The 18,028-nt window shown below is 43.8% G+C and overlaps 1 protein-coding gene across 1 annotated transcript in view; it reads left to right on the top strand.

The window, feature by feature from the left end:
• Window positions 1-18,028, top strand: part of grh (grainy head) — a 448,313-nt gene that overhangs the window by 252,811 nt on the left and 177,474 nt on the right. Inside the window, exons 2-4 of the mRNA XM_071587167.1 lie at window positions 3,176-3,459; window positions 4,273-4,415; window positions 4,750-4,868. Coding sequence (XP_071443268.1) covers window positions 3,176-3,459; window positions 4,273-4,415; window positions 4,750-4,868 — 546 coding nt within the window. The remainder of the gene's footprint in view (window positions 1-3,175; window positions 3,460-4,272; window positions 4,416-4,749; window positions 4,869-18,028) is intronic.

The following is an 18,028-nucleotide window of genomic DNA, read 5'->3' as shown; positions in this document are numbered from 1 at the left end:
AACCAATTACGGCTCTTTTCTTTTATTCAAACTTCGGCACGCAACGTATTTGAAGTAGCTTCTGATAATCACCTTCTTGTAGGAATGCCATGGATAAAAATACAAACAATCTGATTATAGCCTCAATTAGAGCAAAAAAGAAATTTCAATGAAAGTATATGGTTTTCAGCCCAGCAGACGGAATCCGGAAATGACACCGTGCGATCAACTCTTTCATTTAAGTAACACGAGACTAGCACGATACTCCGCGTTTCAATAAAAGGTATTTTTGCTTTGCTAAACCACAGCCGTCAACGTAACATGTAATTCACTGCGGTATTTACTGTCTAAAGTTATATTCGCTTAAAGTCTAGAAGATTCTCTTGTACCATAAAGATAATTAGTACGTGAAAACCTAAGATTCAATAATTATTAAACAATATTCAATTTTAATAAGCCATTTCAATGTCCCTCATGACTACCACATCATGGATTATACTTCAAAAGCAAACGCGGGTGAATTTATACCTGCAAAGAAACCAGCAGTTCAATTAAATATTTAATCAGAAAGCTTCTCGGGGTGAAATATCGAAGGTAAAATCTTACGTACCTTGTATTCAGAGGGTATAGCATTGTAGCGTGGGTTCTCTTCAACGATTTCTCCAAGGGTCGAGGACATCTCAACTTTCATTTATACTCTCAACAAGACAAATATCGGCCCGTCTCATATCGGTGCACATTGCGGTAAAGCAACCTGGAAATGCAAATAACTTTTCAGAAGTCAGATTGTATTCTAAATAATTTCACGATACCGACCCACGACTCCTAATGCCAAATTCTGAGGATGACGAGTTTGCAGCAAGTGGGGAAATCCAAACTCGAGTTCACTTGATCACCTTTAAGGTGGGAGGAGATAGGAGTAAGGAGGTGGAATGAGTACCCCGGATGGGGTCTTCGTTTATGTGTGGTCCCCCTGCTAAGAGGGGGGCAGCACCCTGAAGAGATTGACGGGCCTGGCACGAAAGGGTAAAACGCACGGAAATTCAAGGGAAGGCGTGCAGGGGAGCTCAGGGGGTGGGAAGGGTGGTGGTGGGGTGCATTACTTGGGGAGAAGGGGAGTCGAAAGGTGGAGTGGAGGTGAGGTGGGATGAGGCATGCAAAACAATAGCATGGTTATGTGTGAGGAGGGGGAGAGATAAAAAAAGCCAACGTTGCAGGCAAGTGCTGCTCCAAGCAGGACAGAATGGGAAAGAAGAAAAGAAGCCTCCTGAGATCGCTTGGGAGATAAGGCAATTAGGGGGAAGTTAGAGGGATGGTAATGAAGATGTATGGACGATAGGGTTAGGAAAGGAGGGAGGGTAAGGCATTGGTGGAGGGTGCGGGTGAAGACCGAGGGGAGGGGGAAGAGGTGAGCGAGGGTATTTGGAGGACGGGGGAGGCGGGGGCGATGATGCTATGTGGAACGAGATCGGGGGGCCGGATAAAAGTTAATTTTGAAATGAGATGGTTGGAGGTGAGATGGGATAAGAGGTTAGGGAGTGGTTCCCAGTGAGGGAGGGAAACTTTGGCGGGTTTAAGAGGGGGAGGTGGGGGTGAGGGAATTGGACTTTTTGAGGCATAAACGAAGTGTGAGGGCGTGGGATTGGTGAGAGGGTCGAGGGAGACGGAGGGGTGTCCGTGAGTGAGTGAAAGGGGGGGGCGGCTCTTGATGGTCGGGTTCAGTTTATACTTAATTAGGAGTGGGACGTTTGATGCCCGACATGAGTGAAGGGTGTATCTCTTTCGTCCCGCGGGATGCAGTTGTTAAAAGTTTTTGGGCGCTCGAAGGAGAAAAAAATATATATGTTTATATTTTTTTATCATTGGTCACGTATGAGCGGCCCTGTCGGCGGAAGAGCGAGGGGAGTCATGGCGGGGGAAAAATAATATTCGCCCGTTTTTTGTCGTGCGGTGAAATGAAATGTTCGTGCAAACTTGACAGAGACAAATTACGGCGTGAACGCTCGGGGGACAAATCTGCGTACGCCTGGCCGGGCGAACGTGAGCCGAGGGCCGAAGCCGCCCGGCGAAGGATGATGATGAGGATGCGTGCGTTAACGAGCGTTGACTTGTGGCGTAGCTGCGGGGAAGGGTGATATCACGGGTGCTGTGGGAAGGCGGTAATGAAATCTTAATGAGGCTGCCTTAAATTCAAGCTGGTATGTGAAAAAAGGGAGGCTCATTATTAGGAAAGGAAACTCAAAAGTGCCATCGTGAAATAATTTTACGAGTAAAAAATTGTTTAAACTTTGTCATTATTTAGAACTTGAAGACATACTTGTGCGACTGTTCTTAAAATTACCGCTAATAAATTCTTAGTGAAGATATTATTTTCACACGAACTGCGGTGTAAGGACATAAAATGAGAAAACAGGCTCTAGTTAGCAAATAAGGATTTTAATTGAAACAAACGCCCTACGCACTGGCAAGCGCACGCTCTCGAGGTTCAGTTAGGTTGTTATCAATTGATCTCACTCAAAGCTACTTCATTCGAGAGAGCTTTTGCTCAACCACGGTCTAAATCAGGTGATGAATAATAGATGAATGAGAGAATGATAAGCATTCCCTTTATTTAACGTAAATATGAGGCTTGAAATCTCTATTATTCTCACGTACATTGTATCTATATTAACACAATAAATATTACCCATCGTAGTCACCGAAAGATATAATTCAAAATCATTTATGAAGGGTATAAACTCCCATGTAGTAGAGAGGATCAACAATATTTCTTAATTAAACTAAATGTTGTTTTTAGGAGCACCTAGGCATTTCTTAGGTCCGTTTTAAGTAATCCGATGATAGTTAATGCAGCCTATTAATTGTGATTTTTTGTGAATAAATTTAAAAGCTGTATTGGTATTTATGCATTTTGTATTTTTTTTCGTTGTATCAATGCCATGCTACACTAATGTTTCATTGTATCAATGCCACACTAATTCTATGCTTCTTAATTGAAATCCTTGATTCTTTCTCACACCGCGCCATTCGCTCATACTTCCATTTTCAACACGATACACATTAGGTGGTTTTATTCCGCATTCATTTAATTACGTGTAAGTCTCCTTGGTATTCTCAACTCAATGCTCGTGCCATTAATCGTTCCGTTTGAAGGAATTATGCATGCTTAATTCGCCATCTTTTCTCTCTCCTGCAGGAAGCGGAAGGAACTTGTGGGCCAAGGGGACGTAGAAGAGGCGGATTTCCCGGCGGGTACCCAGCAGTCCCCGCACCCGAGGTCCGCCGCACCTCCGCCCAGGGCCCCCATGTCATCGGCTGCAGCCGCGGCGGCGGCGGCCCAGGCAGCAGCAGCGGCGGCGGCGGCAGCGGCTGCCTCCGCGGCCACGTCGCCCTCATCCTCCGGCAACATCAGCGGTGGTCAAGGGGCGGCCGGAAGGGGCGGCTGCGGACACGGAGATATCTCCGCGGAGGGAAACGGAAGTGAGTCTGCACTTTTTTATCCCGTGCGGCTTAGGGGCAGGGGCCAACGAAAAAATTGGAGGGCATTTTATTCTTATCTTTCTCTGTTCAGTTATGGCTCTCCCTGGTCATAGTTAAGTCTCCCTGTTATGACATACCCGCACAAATCTCACCTTAGGGCTTTTTTCCCTTGGAAAAGTATCGTATGTGTTATCTGTTTTACAAATGAATAGTTTTTCGTGTGAAATCCTTGGATTGAAATAGTAAATTTTTTCATAAACCATTTAAGCTCCTCCTTGGGTAAAAGTTGTGATATTCGATAAATACTTCACTGATCAGTTATTGTCCGAAAACTATAATTACGAGCCGTTCGTACGAGCTCTTATAGCCGTTCTACGTGTGGTCAAAGATATCATTCTTGTTGTTACCTTGAAAACTTTCAATAGATGACCTTTGGCATTGCAGGCAAAGACTTTTCATTTCACTTTACCATTACGCTATTTTACTCCACAAGTCTTATTTTTTCCCCTGTGATTATTAATTTACTAACAGTTTCTAGACGAACGTCAGAATTTTGCGGTTAATCTTCGCCTCAGTGTTGGCCTTTCAGTAGTACTACGGTTTATTTAAAATTAACCCTGCCCTCTTTATTTGATAATTCCTCTTTGTATTATATATTGTAATACATTTCCCCCGTCAGCTGATCATTGTAGCAATCGAAATGTTTAGGGAAACTACGGAGACTCATTCCTATTATTTTCGTACCTTCAATTGCGACAGAGAGACTGCTCTTTTCGTCAACGTTGCTCACTTAGTCCTCTTGCTTGTTTCCAGACCAAGGCAACACTGGACCAGGAGGCCAGGGTCCAGAAGAGGAGACGTGGAGCCGCTCCTATTACGAGCACCCACTGACCGCAGCCACAGCGGCCATGCTCAACATAGGCGGAGGTTGTGGGGTGGGGGGACCTGAGGAGCAGGTGAGAGCAGCCCCATATGAACATGCCATGTATTTGACTAGTAAATATATTCCATTGAAGTCAATATAAATCACCATCACGTGATTCTCGGACTGTACACCTTTGCATTCCGAACTAATTTCACTCACCAAATAATTTCTTTTTAAAAACTGTTTAAAAATTAAATGCCTCACTCTGAAGTACGTATTGAAGCGAATAGAATGAAACGGTTGCCTTTTTTCATAAATTTCCAGACTTAGGCAACTTTCATGGTTGTTTTTATTATTTAGATTTTATGTGGTTCGATTCTTCCAAATTTCAGTGTTTTCTTAGACTAGAATAACGTCATTTTCAGGTCTCTTCTCCCGCCGGAACTGCGATGGGTTTCATCTACGAATATTACAAATTGCCGGTGCTGCCGCTTTCAGCTGGATCCGGAGACAAAGACAAGGACAAACTTGTGGACGTGTGGCCGTAAGTATATTTTACTGGGTTTATAAATAAAAAAACTTTCTCTCGTATTGCTGTTGTCCTGTTTCGTGAAATATACGAGTATAAAATGGATTGTTTACTTAAGTCGACATGCGACCTCTTACTTCTTATGAGAACATTTAAAATATAATTAAACGGTTCAAGCAATCCAAATATTCAGATTTTCATGAAACGGGCATCCACAATCCGAATATTTATTTAGATAGTGTCATGTCTGCGAATTTGAATCCAAGCGTACAGATTTTTCGTGAATCTACAAATTATGAATCCCTAGAAAATTTGAAATTGAAAAGTTTGATAATCCAACTTTGGCATATATTTCCGACGACTTTCTGAAAAGATCTGTTTTAATGATAAAAATTTAGGCTCTCATGAAATATCCTGGCTGTAAATGGAAGTTGTCAAATGTATGGATCCCGAAATACCCTGATTTATCTCTTAGTACCTCACTTTTAGCTCATGCCATTTTGAATGTGAACTAGGATATGAAAATTTCTTCTTGATCACTCTCCATTTACTTAATTCCCCGCAAGCCGCCCCTAATTTTATCTTTTTTGTCTCCTCTACCTAAGTAGTGTTGGGGCCATAATAATTCCTTTAGTGACATCGTTAAATTCCTTGGTCCTGGACCTTTAAGAGACCTGTCACAATTGTGTCCTTATTATAACAATTTTTAACGAATCTGACGGATTTTCTCTGAACTTTATCTAATTTCTTTTGCCAAATGTTCTCCCAAGGATCCAAAATTTTTGCGACGTGTTCCAAATGAGGTCTAACTAAAGCAAAATAACACCTCTCTTTAACTTTCTCATTATATTTCCCCACCACCTGTTGAATGAAGTCGAGTTTCTTTGAAGCGGATCGGCATATTTTCCTGATACGTACTCCCCATGAAAGGCGTGGTGTTAGAACTACCACCAAATATTCAACTTGATTAGCCGTCGTTGGCACTGAACCCTCTGTTTCATAGTTTATGTCCTGTTCGCCACTTCCTTTGTTCCAAAATTTCAAAACGGCGCATTTGTTTATATTAACCATGAATCCCCATTCCTTGCGCCAATCCAATAATCCTTGCACTTTACGTTTGATATCATCCGTTTGACACTGATACACACTGTCGTGGTATCCTGCCCCCATCCAGGGTGTTTTGTAGAGTGCCCAATATTTTTGTCTATATATTACCAAAGTGATTGGTAAACAGTTCACCTTAAACCAGAAAGTTGCAATTGCATGCCTGATATGAAATCACATCCTATCCTAGTGGTGGATAGATATTCGTATATATTTTAGGGTGAGATTGAGACTATGGAGTCTCTTCTACCACCTAACCCCTATAGTAGGTTAACATGTATCTGTAGAATCTGATTATGTTTCTTATCTTATTGTTGTGAGAGACTATTGCATCAAACCACCTCTAATTCATAAAATAATACGATAACTTATTAAATGGTAATACATATTGTTCAGCTCCATCCAAAGAAAATAGGGTGCTTGGTTACATGCGTTAATTACACGTTAAATAACGTACAAAAATGCAAAACTCGGAATGTTAACGTCTTGTCCGGAAATGATGGGTGATAATAAAGGCCAAAATTCCGACGAGAGTCGCTGTGAGGCGTGGTCTTATGTTCAAAATCTCGAGAAAAGCTATTGAATTAATTTTGGTCCTCAATGTATAACCAGACGACTGAAAAAATCGACAGAAGGGACGAAAAAAATGTAGTCAAAGAAACTCGAACGGAATTGGTGCGCGGCGGTGAGAAAAAAATCATCGGCTGAAAATGAAGATAACAGAGGTGGCCGGTAGTAGCGGATGCAGACGAGAAAGCAGACAGAAGATTTTAGTTATTAGACGAGGAGATGGGGGAAGTAATGATCGGGGGGAAAGGCTCGTTCTGTAGCCGGACAAGCGGGGGAAAATGAAGGAGGAATTGCGAGCCCCAAGGTAATGGCAAGGGCCTGTGTTCGAAATGATAGACACGGAGTATGCACAGTAAGAGTATGTCTTCCGGTCCGAAGTCCCACAAAAACTCTATTTTAGTCATTAAGTTTGTAATAATTGAATTGGACAAATACAATTGCTCAAATGAATGTATAAAACCTGGTTGTTCGCAGATGTGATGGACAGTTTAAAAAATATTAGAAAATTTAACCGTTGAAAAGTTAAAGTTACCCGTTAGAATGAAATTATTGATATCTTTTTACAAACTTCATGAATCGACTAACTTAAATGCTTTGGGATGGCCATCGAATGGCCAAGGTTGAATATAAGAGAATTAAGATTTCCGCAGGGAAAATCTAAGCTGAGAACTTTGATTGATTTATGGTTTTATAAAAAATGTTGAGAAATATGCCATAGAATTCGATTCTCGAGAAGATTTCATTCACAATCCCGCGTAAGGAAGCGAAACGACGCTACAGCGTCAGGTACATAGGAAAATCGCTACGGGGAATCGGATTTCGGCGAGGGCAGAAGGCCAAAGGAAATGCAATCGTGAAAAAGATGATTACACACTCATTCTCTTCCGCTACGTGTTCTTCATCCCCTCTGTCAGACCCCTCCTCCCCCCCCCCCGGCCCTTGCCTCTTTCCCAGCTCCGCGGCAATGGCCATCACGTTCCGACAGACGAGAGTGGTGAATTGGGTACGTGTGTAACAGCTACCCGCTGTTTCTTGGTCTCCGACAACCTTTCCGGTGCCATCGGTCCCTCTTTTCACCTCCCCTAACCTCGCCCCCGTTCCCTCTCCCCCAATCCCAGCCTCCGTCCACCAATTTTGCCATGCTGATTACTGACGTTGCGGGCACTGGCCAATTTTGCGGTCGGTGGCCGGTAAACCTATATCCCCTCTCTCCCCCCCCCCCCTCCCACATCCCTCTCTCTCGCTTCTCCCCTCTCCCACTTCCTCCGGAACTTTCTACGCTCATCCTAACCTTTGCTAGTATCGTCGTTTCACCTATTCTTTCATTTATCCCACATCGGAATATTCTTTTGGAGCCGTAAACCCGTTCGCCGGCTGACACGCTGCCTCAATTTTCTAGTAGATGGATTTAAGGCTTGCTTTCCTCCCCATCACAGGAGAAATGGATGGATTTTCATGGCTGGTCTCAGTGTCCAATATATTATAATGGAAAATGATGTTAAATGTCTGCAGTGCAGCGGTTGCTCTGACTGGCCAACGTCGGACATCACAAACAAATAGTTTCAAGCCGTTCAACCATAGCTTCTAATGGGAACTCCACAGTTGATTCATGGAATTTACCGAAAATAATTATGAAATTTTTTTTTAATGCATTAACCATTATTTTTCATTGAAAGCAATAAAATGAATGGTGAGCATGCCGTTTTTGTCCTATTCTCCTATGCACGTTATTTCTGGTTCAATGCTCGAAAAATTAATTTCAAACCCAGTGACGAGAATAAATCGATTTAGATAATACCATAGCAGCAAAAATTTTCAGCTACGGCGTGAAAAATGCGCAGCAGTGTATTCAACTTGGTAAAGTGATAAAAAAAACACTGTAAGGGGAAATTATCGTTGCTTCGTTAGATTTTATCTTCAACCTCCGGGTTTAGTTGAAATCCCCTTGTCCCCCCGTGGAATGAGAAACTGAATCAATAAAATTGTATCAGCGCTAGAAATGAACTTTTACGTGAAATAACGATTTGATTCTTACGAGAAAATAATATGTCCACGTGGAATATTGTAAATCTAGCTAAAGTTTAATTCTTTGGACTTTTTAAATCAAATTTTGGATAAATTTATCGCGTCTATATCAATCTTTAGGTTTCTCGAAATAAAAAGAAAGACTAATATATTAATCGACTTTTTTAAATCATTGGTCTGATAATGTACGCCCCATTCGCATATCCTATTTCAATTCTCCTTGTGCTGTTACTAAACTAGGAGCGATTCTTTGGCTTGAAAATTGATGACAATCTGTGTATACATTCTATTGTCCGAGAGAAATCTAGATAATACTTACCGCCTTAATGTCTATGCAGGCTCCCCGCTGTAGGGAATAATTCTCCTCGCATTCAATCCACTTAAGCTCCTTGCTTATCTCCCTCCCTTTGTTGTAAGAGTTTATCGTCTCTCTCGTGTCTACATTTTTGTTCCTTTGCATCTCGCGATAATAGATAAGAAGGCGGTAAAAACTTGGTCCGCCTACTTCTTGGTAGAACTCATAAATTTACCTTAAAAATAAATTTTGCATAAGCTTTTGTCAGCAGTCTTCCGTTATTCAATAGTTTTTTTACCAAAGTCTTACGTTAACGAAATTAGATTTACAGAAGTGTATACTATCAATCATATGCATTTCGAACTACTTACTTATTACCGCGAAGATCGGTGGAAATTCGGTTATTCAAATCGATGGTGATATGATTCTTCGGATAACAGATAGTGAAAGGACGAAGAGATTTTTATTTCTCCCTTGGCTCCAGGTGCTGGCTCTGTATCTCCAACTTAAATTGGCAAGCATATCTTTCTCCTCCGTCCTTTCTATCCTAACAGGCATTCGACTTGTAAGCAGGAATCTAAGCCAGAGGATTTCGAAGCTTAAAGATACTTACCTCTTTGATGGCATGCCCCTTAGCGCTGAAATGAGGTAGGTCGTGCGTGATCGGAAGAGATTGACTGGGAGTGGGAATAACTGAAAGCTCGCGGTTCGATAGTACAAACCCTAAGAATGTTAGTTTAGAAAATAAAGATAAAAGGATGATGAGTGCACTTTACAATGGTTTATGTTGTGCTAATATGTGCTTATTGAACAAAATGGTGAACATGTAGTAACGTAAAAGAATCAAGGGTAAAAAAAGAAGAAATCCGTTTCAAAGAATATAACGGGCCTCTAAATCTCGTTTCTGTGAAGTACTCATCTTAATCAAGCGAATTAATCATAAATGATGTACATCTTTTCCTTAGAATACCCGAGAAATTCACGAATGTCATCAATTTAGAAAATCCGGACGCGCTAGGGAGAAAATCTTTTTCAGAGCCAAAGATCGATCGATACCATTGTTATGTTTAAAGTTAGAGCCAGCTAATAACGTCCTCCTTCAATGGCTCTCAATTTCAAATGCCATCAGCGGAGCGATTTGGGAATATCACTTTTTCTAACATGCAAAATAGCAAAAACGAGGTATAGCACGGAAGTCTTTCGTTTTGCCCGCTCCAAACATATCGCGCTGGATTGCGACGAGATCGTGAGTCAGCGGGAGGGAGTAGGATGGCGGGAGGAGGAGAGAGGGCGAAGCGGAGACGTGAGAGAAAATGCGGCGAGATCGCGCTCGTGTAGGAGGTAGCGTGGTGGTGCCCTTTGACGGCCCATCATTCGTACGAGCAAACAGTTATGTGTGGCAAGAAGGGGAGGCAGGATAGATTCTAGAGAAACAAGAGAAGGTCGGGGTCGAAGGAAACGACCAAGCGCGAGGAGTCATCCACATGCTTGCTCTGCCGCTGAGGGGATCCGTTGTCGCAGGATTTACTTTGGCAATGACTTTGAAGATTACAATGCCACGCTTTGCCCCCCCTCTTTCCCTCCCCTCTCACATCCACACTTGAATGCCCCACCTCCCTTTTCCGTTATAGTTTATGTACCCTGGGCCTCTTCAGTTCTTCATCTTGTTTTCCTCGCAGATGAACACCATCCTTGAAACTGCTTGATTTTCTCTTTTGATCTATTCATGTTATTTCTTTCCCTGATGAAAATAATACTCTTTCTTGAGAGACTAGAAAATAAAATTTAGAATCATTGATCTGGAATGTGCAGGAAATTAGGTTTTTCAATGCCTTCGACGACAAATTTGAACTTCGTTTAATGAAAACTAGAGGAAAACGGAAAACCTGACTTTGAAAATAGTGAGTTAATTAATTAGTACCAGGAAATTATCGCATTTATAACGTACGGAGTTTATAATACGTGCTGCTGAATTAATTGTAATTCCTCTTTATAATCGCGTTTCAATTAATTATATTTTTTTAATGACTGCTAGGAGTGTGTTTCTGATTAATTTGTGTATACATTTTACTTCGTGCGCATGCATAACACGTCTAGTATTTTTGTAATGAATCCGTAAATTTCATTTGTCATATCAGCCGGAGTGTAATGAAAAATAATTGCTCAAGTTATTTCTTCGAATGAGCGGCAGGAAAAGGGTGACCATGAATTAAGATAAATCCACCGCTTGCCTACTAGACGTGGTGGTTTCCTTAATTATATGGAATTTAGAAGTCGGGCGTTTCTTTTTTTTCTCTCGATCCTGCCTCGGAAGCTGATGGAATACTCGATAAGAAGTCACTCGAGGGAAAGGATATATACTATTAGCAAACAGCTTATTGTCCGTGTCGTTTCTCTTCTTTTTACGCCATTTATCCGCTTCTCCACCGTCACTCTCCCCATTTCTTCTCCCCCTTCCCCCCCGCTTCAACACGAGGCTCCCCGTAACGGCCGCACTATTAGCCAGTGAATCATTCCGTCCCAACAACGGGCAACTTGAATGCATTCCCGGGGAAGACGCAACAGGATGCGACATGGGACGAGGGGTCAAAGGACGAGGAGGGCGGACAGCAGTGGGGGAGGAGAGAGATTGGCGGGGGGGGGGGGCAGGGGAGGTTTAGAGGGAATGGCCGGAAAGTGAGTGAGTGAGAGAGAGAGAGAGAGAAAGAGAGACCCCGCGCCGCAATAGGATGCGCCGTGCCGGGGAGTTAATGGGGAGGAGAGAGGACGACTCGGGTTAGATGTGAAGGGTGAGATATGCACGAACTTAAGGTTGGATGCAGGCTGAGGTCGCGAGGATTGAAGGGAAAAGCGGCATTACCGAAAGGTTTAAATGTAGGTCATTAAGAACGGGAGATAGCGACATCCTGGTGCAAATGCGGGAGTGCACTTGAAAATTTAGCATTCGAGGAGAAACGGAGCCGTGGAAAAAGTGATCTGAGGCCGTGATAGGTCTCGCTTTGAGCGACGTGACCAAATCCCTTCTTAACTAACTATGTGCGGAAAGTACTCGTGACCTCGCGAGTAAAGACCTCTCTTGAAAGCATCAATTTCCCCGAAGACTACAGCCATTTCTTTCTACCTATTCCCTTGCCCTTCCCTAAAGTCATCGCCATTGTTGGATAAACGAATGACGGAAATGATACTTGAAGGTCGGGGTCAAAAAGATCTTTCGCCTAGATTTGATAAGTTCGTATCTTTGGATTGGAAATTTCAGATGGCACGGCAGATTAAGATACCAAGGCACACCTTTAAAAGAAATGTATTCGGTCTTTGTGGTGCCATTGTTTCAAACGGCTGATCCCGCCTTGAAGGATGTGCTCGCCCTGTCCACGACCTGCATACCCATTTAAACTCACCTCGGCGGAGCGCGTCGGCAAAAAGACTTTAACAATCGCTTCTCTCTCGACCGAATCTAATTCTATTGAAGACCAGGAGAAATCCTGCTAGTGAATAAGCGCCGCCCAAAAAAAATATGGTGAGGCGGCGTTTTTTTTCTTCGTAGCAGTCGTCGAACGAAAATGCACCCCTCCTTCCCAACTCGATACCTTTACGTTCTGTGACAGCTGTGCGCATATGGTTCATGAAGTAACTACCCGTGAGAGTCTGAATGGACTCGGGGGCATAATGGGGAATGAGGTAGGAGTCAAAATATGGAACGCGGGTCGGCGCGCAGTCGAGACGCGAGTCGGAGCGACAGCACAAAGCGGAGGAATCTGGAATAGAAGGGATGCGAGTGGGTTGGAACCTTGGAAAGGCAAATGGAGAGGGGGGTGAGGGTTGAACGGGAGCGTGCGTCAGGGAAGAGTCCCGCATTTTTAAGGAGTCCGCGAATGGGATCGTTCAGGCGGAAAAGCACCTCCCTGCTTCCAGCACACGAGCGGACGAGTATCCTCAGCGGTGGAAGGGGGAGGGAGTGATACCCTGGAGAATCAGGTGACCCGCTCCCTTTTCCGGTCTTCACTCTCCACGTATAATAATGGGATTTCCATCGCTTCGACACCGAGTTCCCTCCCTCCGATCGGAAGCAGAAGGAAGTTAAAACGAAATGGGCCGCGAGTGGTTGGCCTCGGGAACGCGGGAGAGGACTGGAAGAGATTTAGGGCGTCCCGATTGATTCGATCAGGAGATGGCGATTCTCCAACGAAACTTATCGGTGACCCGCGGGCGGGTCGGTTGAGTCCTCAGCCGTCCAGGGCACATCATCAAGAATAAATGTATCGATGCGAGCTGTCCTCGACGTACTTCCACCCCTAGACGCCCCGGGAGCTCTCACGCGCCGCTCCCCCGTCATCCACTGCCCCTCACCCCCGTCCGCCTCCCTTAGGGTTCCCACTCCCCCTGGCTTTCGTCCTCACTCCTCCGATCTCCCTCTCCTCTCCTTATTTTTTCTCTCCGACCTACCCTCTCCTCCAACCGTCCTTAACCCTGGGCCCAGATCCCGGCCTTTTTATATTAGTATGATTTATAGGCGAGTGCCTGGGACGACTTAACACGGAAACTCTGTAAATCACTGAGGTGATGTTTCGGGCGAGGATGGCGGAGAAAATGCCAATTCTAATCGACCGCGTATCGTTGTCTGTAGCTCTACACGTAAGTTATGCACTTCGGTATAATTTAGGCGTGGGAAGCTTTACACCCGTGGCGGTTCCACATGGTGATCACGGTGAAGGATTTTATCAAAGCTGCATGCTCTTGGAACACATTTGCTATACCAGGGCGGAACAAATAATGAGGGAATAACCCGCATGTTCTGATTTAACTGGAAATTTTTTAACTCTTGGTCTTGGATAAAATTTTTTGTGAATATTACGGTTCAATTAATGTACAGTAAAATTAGTAATAAACGAATTACCACGAGGCTTTGCTAAACATCACGAATACAGAACAAGTAAGATCGTGTGCTTTCCCGGCGTAATTGCTTGATGATGTTTTCTCGGGTATTCAGCCGGGTTAGGGGTTTCTTATTGGCCGACGCTTCGAAGCAAAAAGTCGAGCATCGCAACGTCGGCCAATATGGAACCCCTGAACCGGTGGAAGACCCGAGAAAACGTCATCAAGAGAGAGAACAAGAAGCGTCACACATAACCCTTCCAGGTAACCTTTTCGCATTAAAATCCTTACGTTAATAAAAAGTAATCCATCTTTTCAGACGTTTCGGATTGTAGTTCTTTATCACGCCTTTAAATAAGGGGACTTTTTTCCATTTACGGGTCGTGGTAATAGTGTTATAAGATTCGGCTAAGGACCGGGCTCTGAAATAAGGTGATTTCTCTGAAAAACTCCAAGGTTATTTTCTCTCTCCGTTAGCATTATTTAGTCATATGCTCTATAGAGAAGGCAATTGACATTTCTACCTTGATGTGTGATTGAAATGTGGGCTGTGTGATTTTATCACACCGTAGCGTTTTTTCAAATCAAACCAACCTTATGATGGCGAATAAGGCATATATTTTGTAAAAATTTATTATTGCATTTTTAAAATCCGTTAAAAACATTTTCAATAAAGAATATTTCGACCAATTTTCCGAAATATTACCAATATTTATTGCTGTTAGAAATATGTACGCATAAAACCGTGAGACGATGCGAAAATCAAGAATTAACTGGTGTTGGTTTATATCTCATTTTATGTTACAATGATTGAGTAAATATTTTGTATGGACGTATGCTATAACCTAAACAGAAATATATCAAGTTTGTTGCAAGCGATTGGTACCGTTCATTTGAGTCTCAATTCCGCGTACCTTCTCGTGTAGATAAGTGCTATTTATCTTTAGTATAGTGCTCGATCGTAGCAAAGATCCAGCATTCTTGTAAGAAACCTATGTTAGTTAAATACGATGATATGCGATTGTTGTTGAACTCGACTGAGTATCTTAAATTCATAATAGCGTTGCTCGTATTTTACAGAAATTTATGCCTATTTCAAAGCCGACTATTAAATCCGCGATGTGTAGCATTTGCGTCTCGCGTCCCACGGCTTTCTCGGTAATTTGTATGTACCTGTGATAACTTGCGGATTACTCCACCTCTAAAGATTGAATTTTCATACCCCGTTCAGGGGTGTTTTTCAAGTTTTAGTCTCCCACCTCCCTGCTGAGGTGCACGCAATCATCTCCTGCCGTTTTGATGCAATAAATCTCTCTCTATACATGACGGATCGAGAAATTACGAAACGATTTTTTTAAACTCAAGACTGTACGATACAAAGTGTTCGCGCTCGTGATCTATGCATTTAAATTTTCTTCGTTTACGGAAAGTGTAAGAACATTGATGTTTTCCACATCGGGCCTCTCTTACTTTTCAGTCTCCCCTCCGTGCCTCAGTTTTACCCTTCACTCTTTTTTCCTCTGTTCCTGTCTTTTATTCGCTTCCCCCACCTCGCTCTTTCCGAAGAGAAATGCGCAGCCATGTTCATCCCTAGGCCTTTCCTCCTCCCCTTCCTCTAAGTGCGGGCGAATTTACCCCCCCTCCCACGCCACCCTGGCGCTCTCTCCCTGCCCTGCCGGGCGCCGAATTCCTCCCCCTCCTTTGATCTCCAGTGCCACGCTCGGCACCCCCTTCAATCCGCTCTCTCTCTCGGGCCTTTGCTTCCTCATTCCGCCCTCCCCCACGGCGTCTCATTTATTCTACCCCGTTTCGCAACATCCCTACATGCGCACGTATCGCTTGTGCCCGCGTAAGTGTCGTTTCGTGCATGCATTCCCTCACAGACACGCACACACACGACCCACCTCGCCCTCACATACACCCCTATTTCTCGCCCCTCCTCCCCTACCCCTCGTTGGGGCACTATATAACCGAGAGCAACCCTTTCACTAACCGTCGTCGCCGGTTCACAGTTCTTGCTCGCTCACCCTCCCCGCGATCCCTTTCCCCCGCATTCCCTCTTTTTCCCACACCGAAACCCTTCCCCCCTCTCCGACGTTCCCTTTTGTTTCGCTTATCTTTTTTTCCTCATCGTTCGTTCCCTTCCTTTTCAACCCCGTTCGCATCGAAGACGGTGGCTACTGTGTGCGGGGATATTCGGATGCGTGCGAGTTTGCGTACTACTACTCCGAAACCGGTTTTCGGGAAAGGGGCGTAAATAGCGAAGGAGACTACGGAAAGGACGATGGGGGAAGGGGTTACGAGGGTAGGAAGGGGTGCAGTAGAGAGAGGATTCACCAAGGTTTTTTCATCGAGGGGGCGGTCGGCGTTCGTGGAACGGATAAAGGGATCCGTAAGGGTGAGGCGTGTGGGTTGGGGGACGAGGGTGGAAAATAGGGGGGGATTGAAGGGGTAGGCGGGGACGCCCCTGTTGCTCGGAGCGGTGAAATGGGAGGAGGTGCACTCTGCTCACGACACGCGAGGAGGGCATCCCCCGGTTAGGTTGCTGGACCGGGGTGCGGGGGAGGTCGGAGGGAGAGGAGTGCGTTGGTGAGGGAGGTGTCAAAGGGAGGTGGAGATGCATTGTCTCCTCGGAGCAGCGCATGAAAAGGGAGAAGGCGGAGGAGGAAAATGGGAGGAGGTGTGCCTGGAGGCGGAAGTGGAGGCACAGGAGAGGGTTACGGAAAAAAATGATTAAGGGAAGGACGAAGGGGAGGGGTGTGGCGGCGGGCGGGGGCGCGAAAAGGGGGAGGCGGAGTGACTCTCGGGTGCGAAAGGGTGGTTGAGGAAACGAGGACGCCGACTAGCAACGAAGTCACAACGAGCCTCAGGGAAAATTCAATGCCTCATGAACTTCTTCTCGATGGATGAATACTTCAAGCGAAGTTGCGGCAAGCAATTGGCTTGAAATCTTAATGTACGTCGTTGGATTATTTAATTTATTTAATTTTTCAATTCAGAAGAAGCCTTCAAATGCACATGGCTACGCTATTTATCGCCAATTTCTAAAAATATAAAAACCAGGAATGTATTTTGAATAGTAATGAAGCGGAGAGTAAATCACGCACCTAATTAAGAGTTGACAGGTGTGGGAATACACATTGGTCGTCCGTGTCTCTGTCAGTGACAATGTCAGTGACATTGAGTAATATACGTCTATATGGACACACTCTAAACACATATTTACATGAAACGTATGTGCGTCACAATAATCATGAGCATTATCTGATTACAGGTATTAGAATGAAATATACGCCTTGGAAACATTGCATCACTTTCTAATGAGTTTATGTGAACTCAATGCGTAGACCAGAGATGATGACGATGAAAAACCTCGCCAAGAAGCTTTATAGTATCTTGAGTATAGAAATAAATGGCTAAATTCAATCTTAATGCGGGTAGAACAAGTGCCGGGCACTGTAAACAGCGAAAGTGTGGTGAGGAAGGGAGATAAATGTGTTAGAAAAGTAAATTGTATAAACAGTAGTAATGCGAAAGAGAAGAATCTTTGAAGACGGGAAATCACAAAGAGATCGGTCGACAGAGTTTAAGATATAAAGTTGGATGGGGAAGGAGAAAAAAACATTGTTGAAGCAGGATAGGAATAAAGATCGGTCGAAGGAGCTTGCTAGTGTGGGGTGGAGTTAGGAGGGAAAGGTCGGAGAATGTCTGGAAAACAATGGAGCGGAATGAGTGGTGTTCGAATGTGAAGATGTTTTGGTGGGGCTGGAGGAGAAGAGGGGCAAGGTGGAGGGAGTGGAGGCGGGGATTGACGGTGGGGGCGCCCAAGGGTCAAATATCATCTTCCGGGAATCGTCTTTCAACCTCACGGAAGGTCTGCGAAATGTATTTGAGGATGGGTTCCTAAGAGCATCAGGAAGTCAGTCGGAGAAATGAGTCAAGCTCTTCCCCCCCCCCTCTCCCATTGTTTCCTTTCTTAAAATTTTAAGGAGATTATGAATAGATTTTTTTACTTCCAAAACAATAGAACCACAATGGGCGCTTCAGCAATGTATTCAATATATTCGATTTATTCTTGTTTCTTATTTATATTTATATATATTTATTCTTATCTTATCTTTACGAAGTACCTATCAGCACTATATTTATACACCCTCCTATTTATTATGATGTAATGAGATATTTAGTGTTTTTAGCAGTAAAACACATTGAATCGCATCTATCTTTTTGAACGGATGGATTTATGCTATTTATAAGTTGTTTAATGGGTAAATCTTACTCCGTTTTTTGGATCCCTTCATTCATTATG

Source organism: Hetaerina americana, unplaced genomic scaffold, assembly GCF_022747635.1.
Source record: "Hetaerina americana unplaced genomic scaffold, ioHetAmer1.1.p SCAF_3, whole genome shotgun sequence".
Taxonomy (NCBI): domain Eukaryota; kingdom Metazoa; phylum Arthropoda; class Insecta; order Odonata; family Calopterygidae; genus Hetaerina; species Hetaerina americana.
Note: the sequence above shows the minus strand (reverse complement) of the source record. Positions and strands in the feature narration are given on the sequence as shown.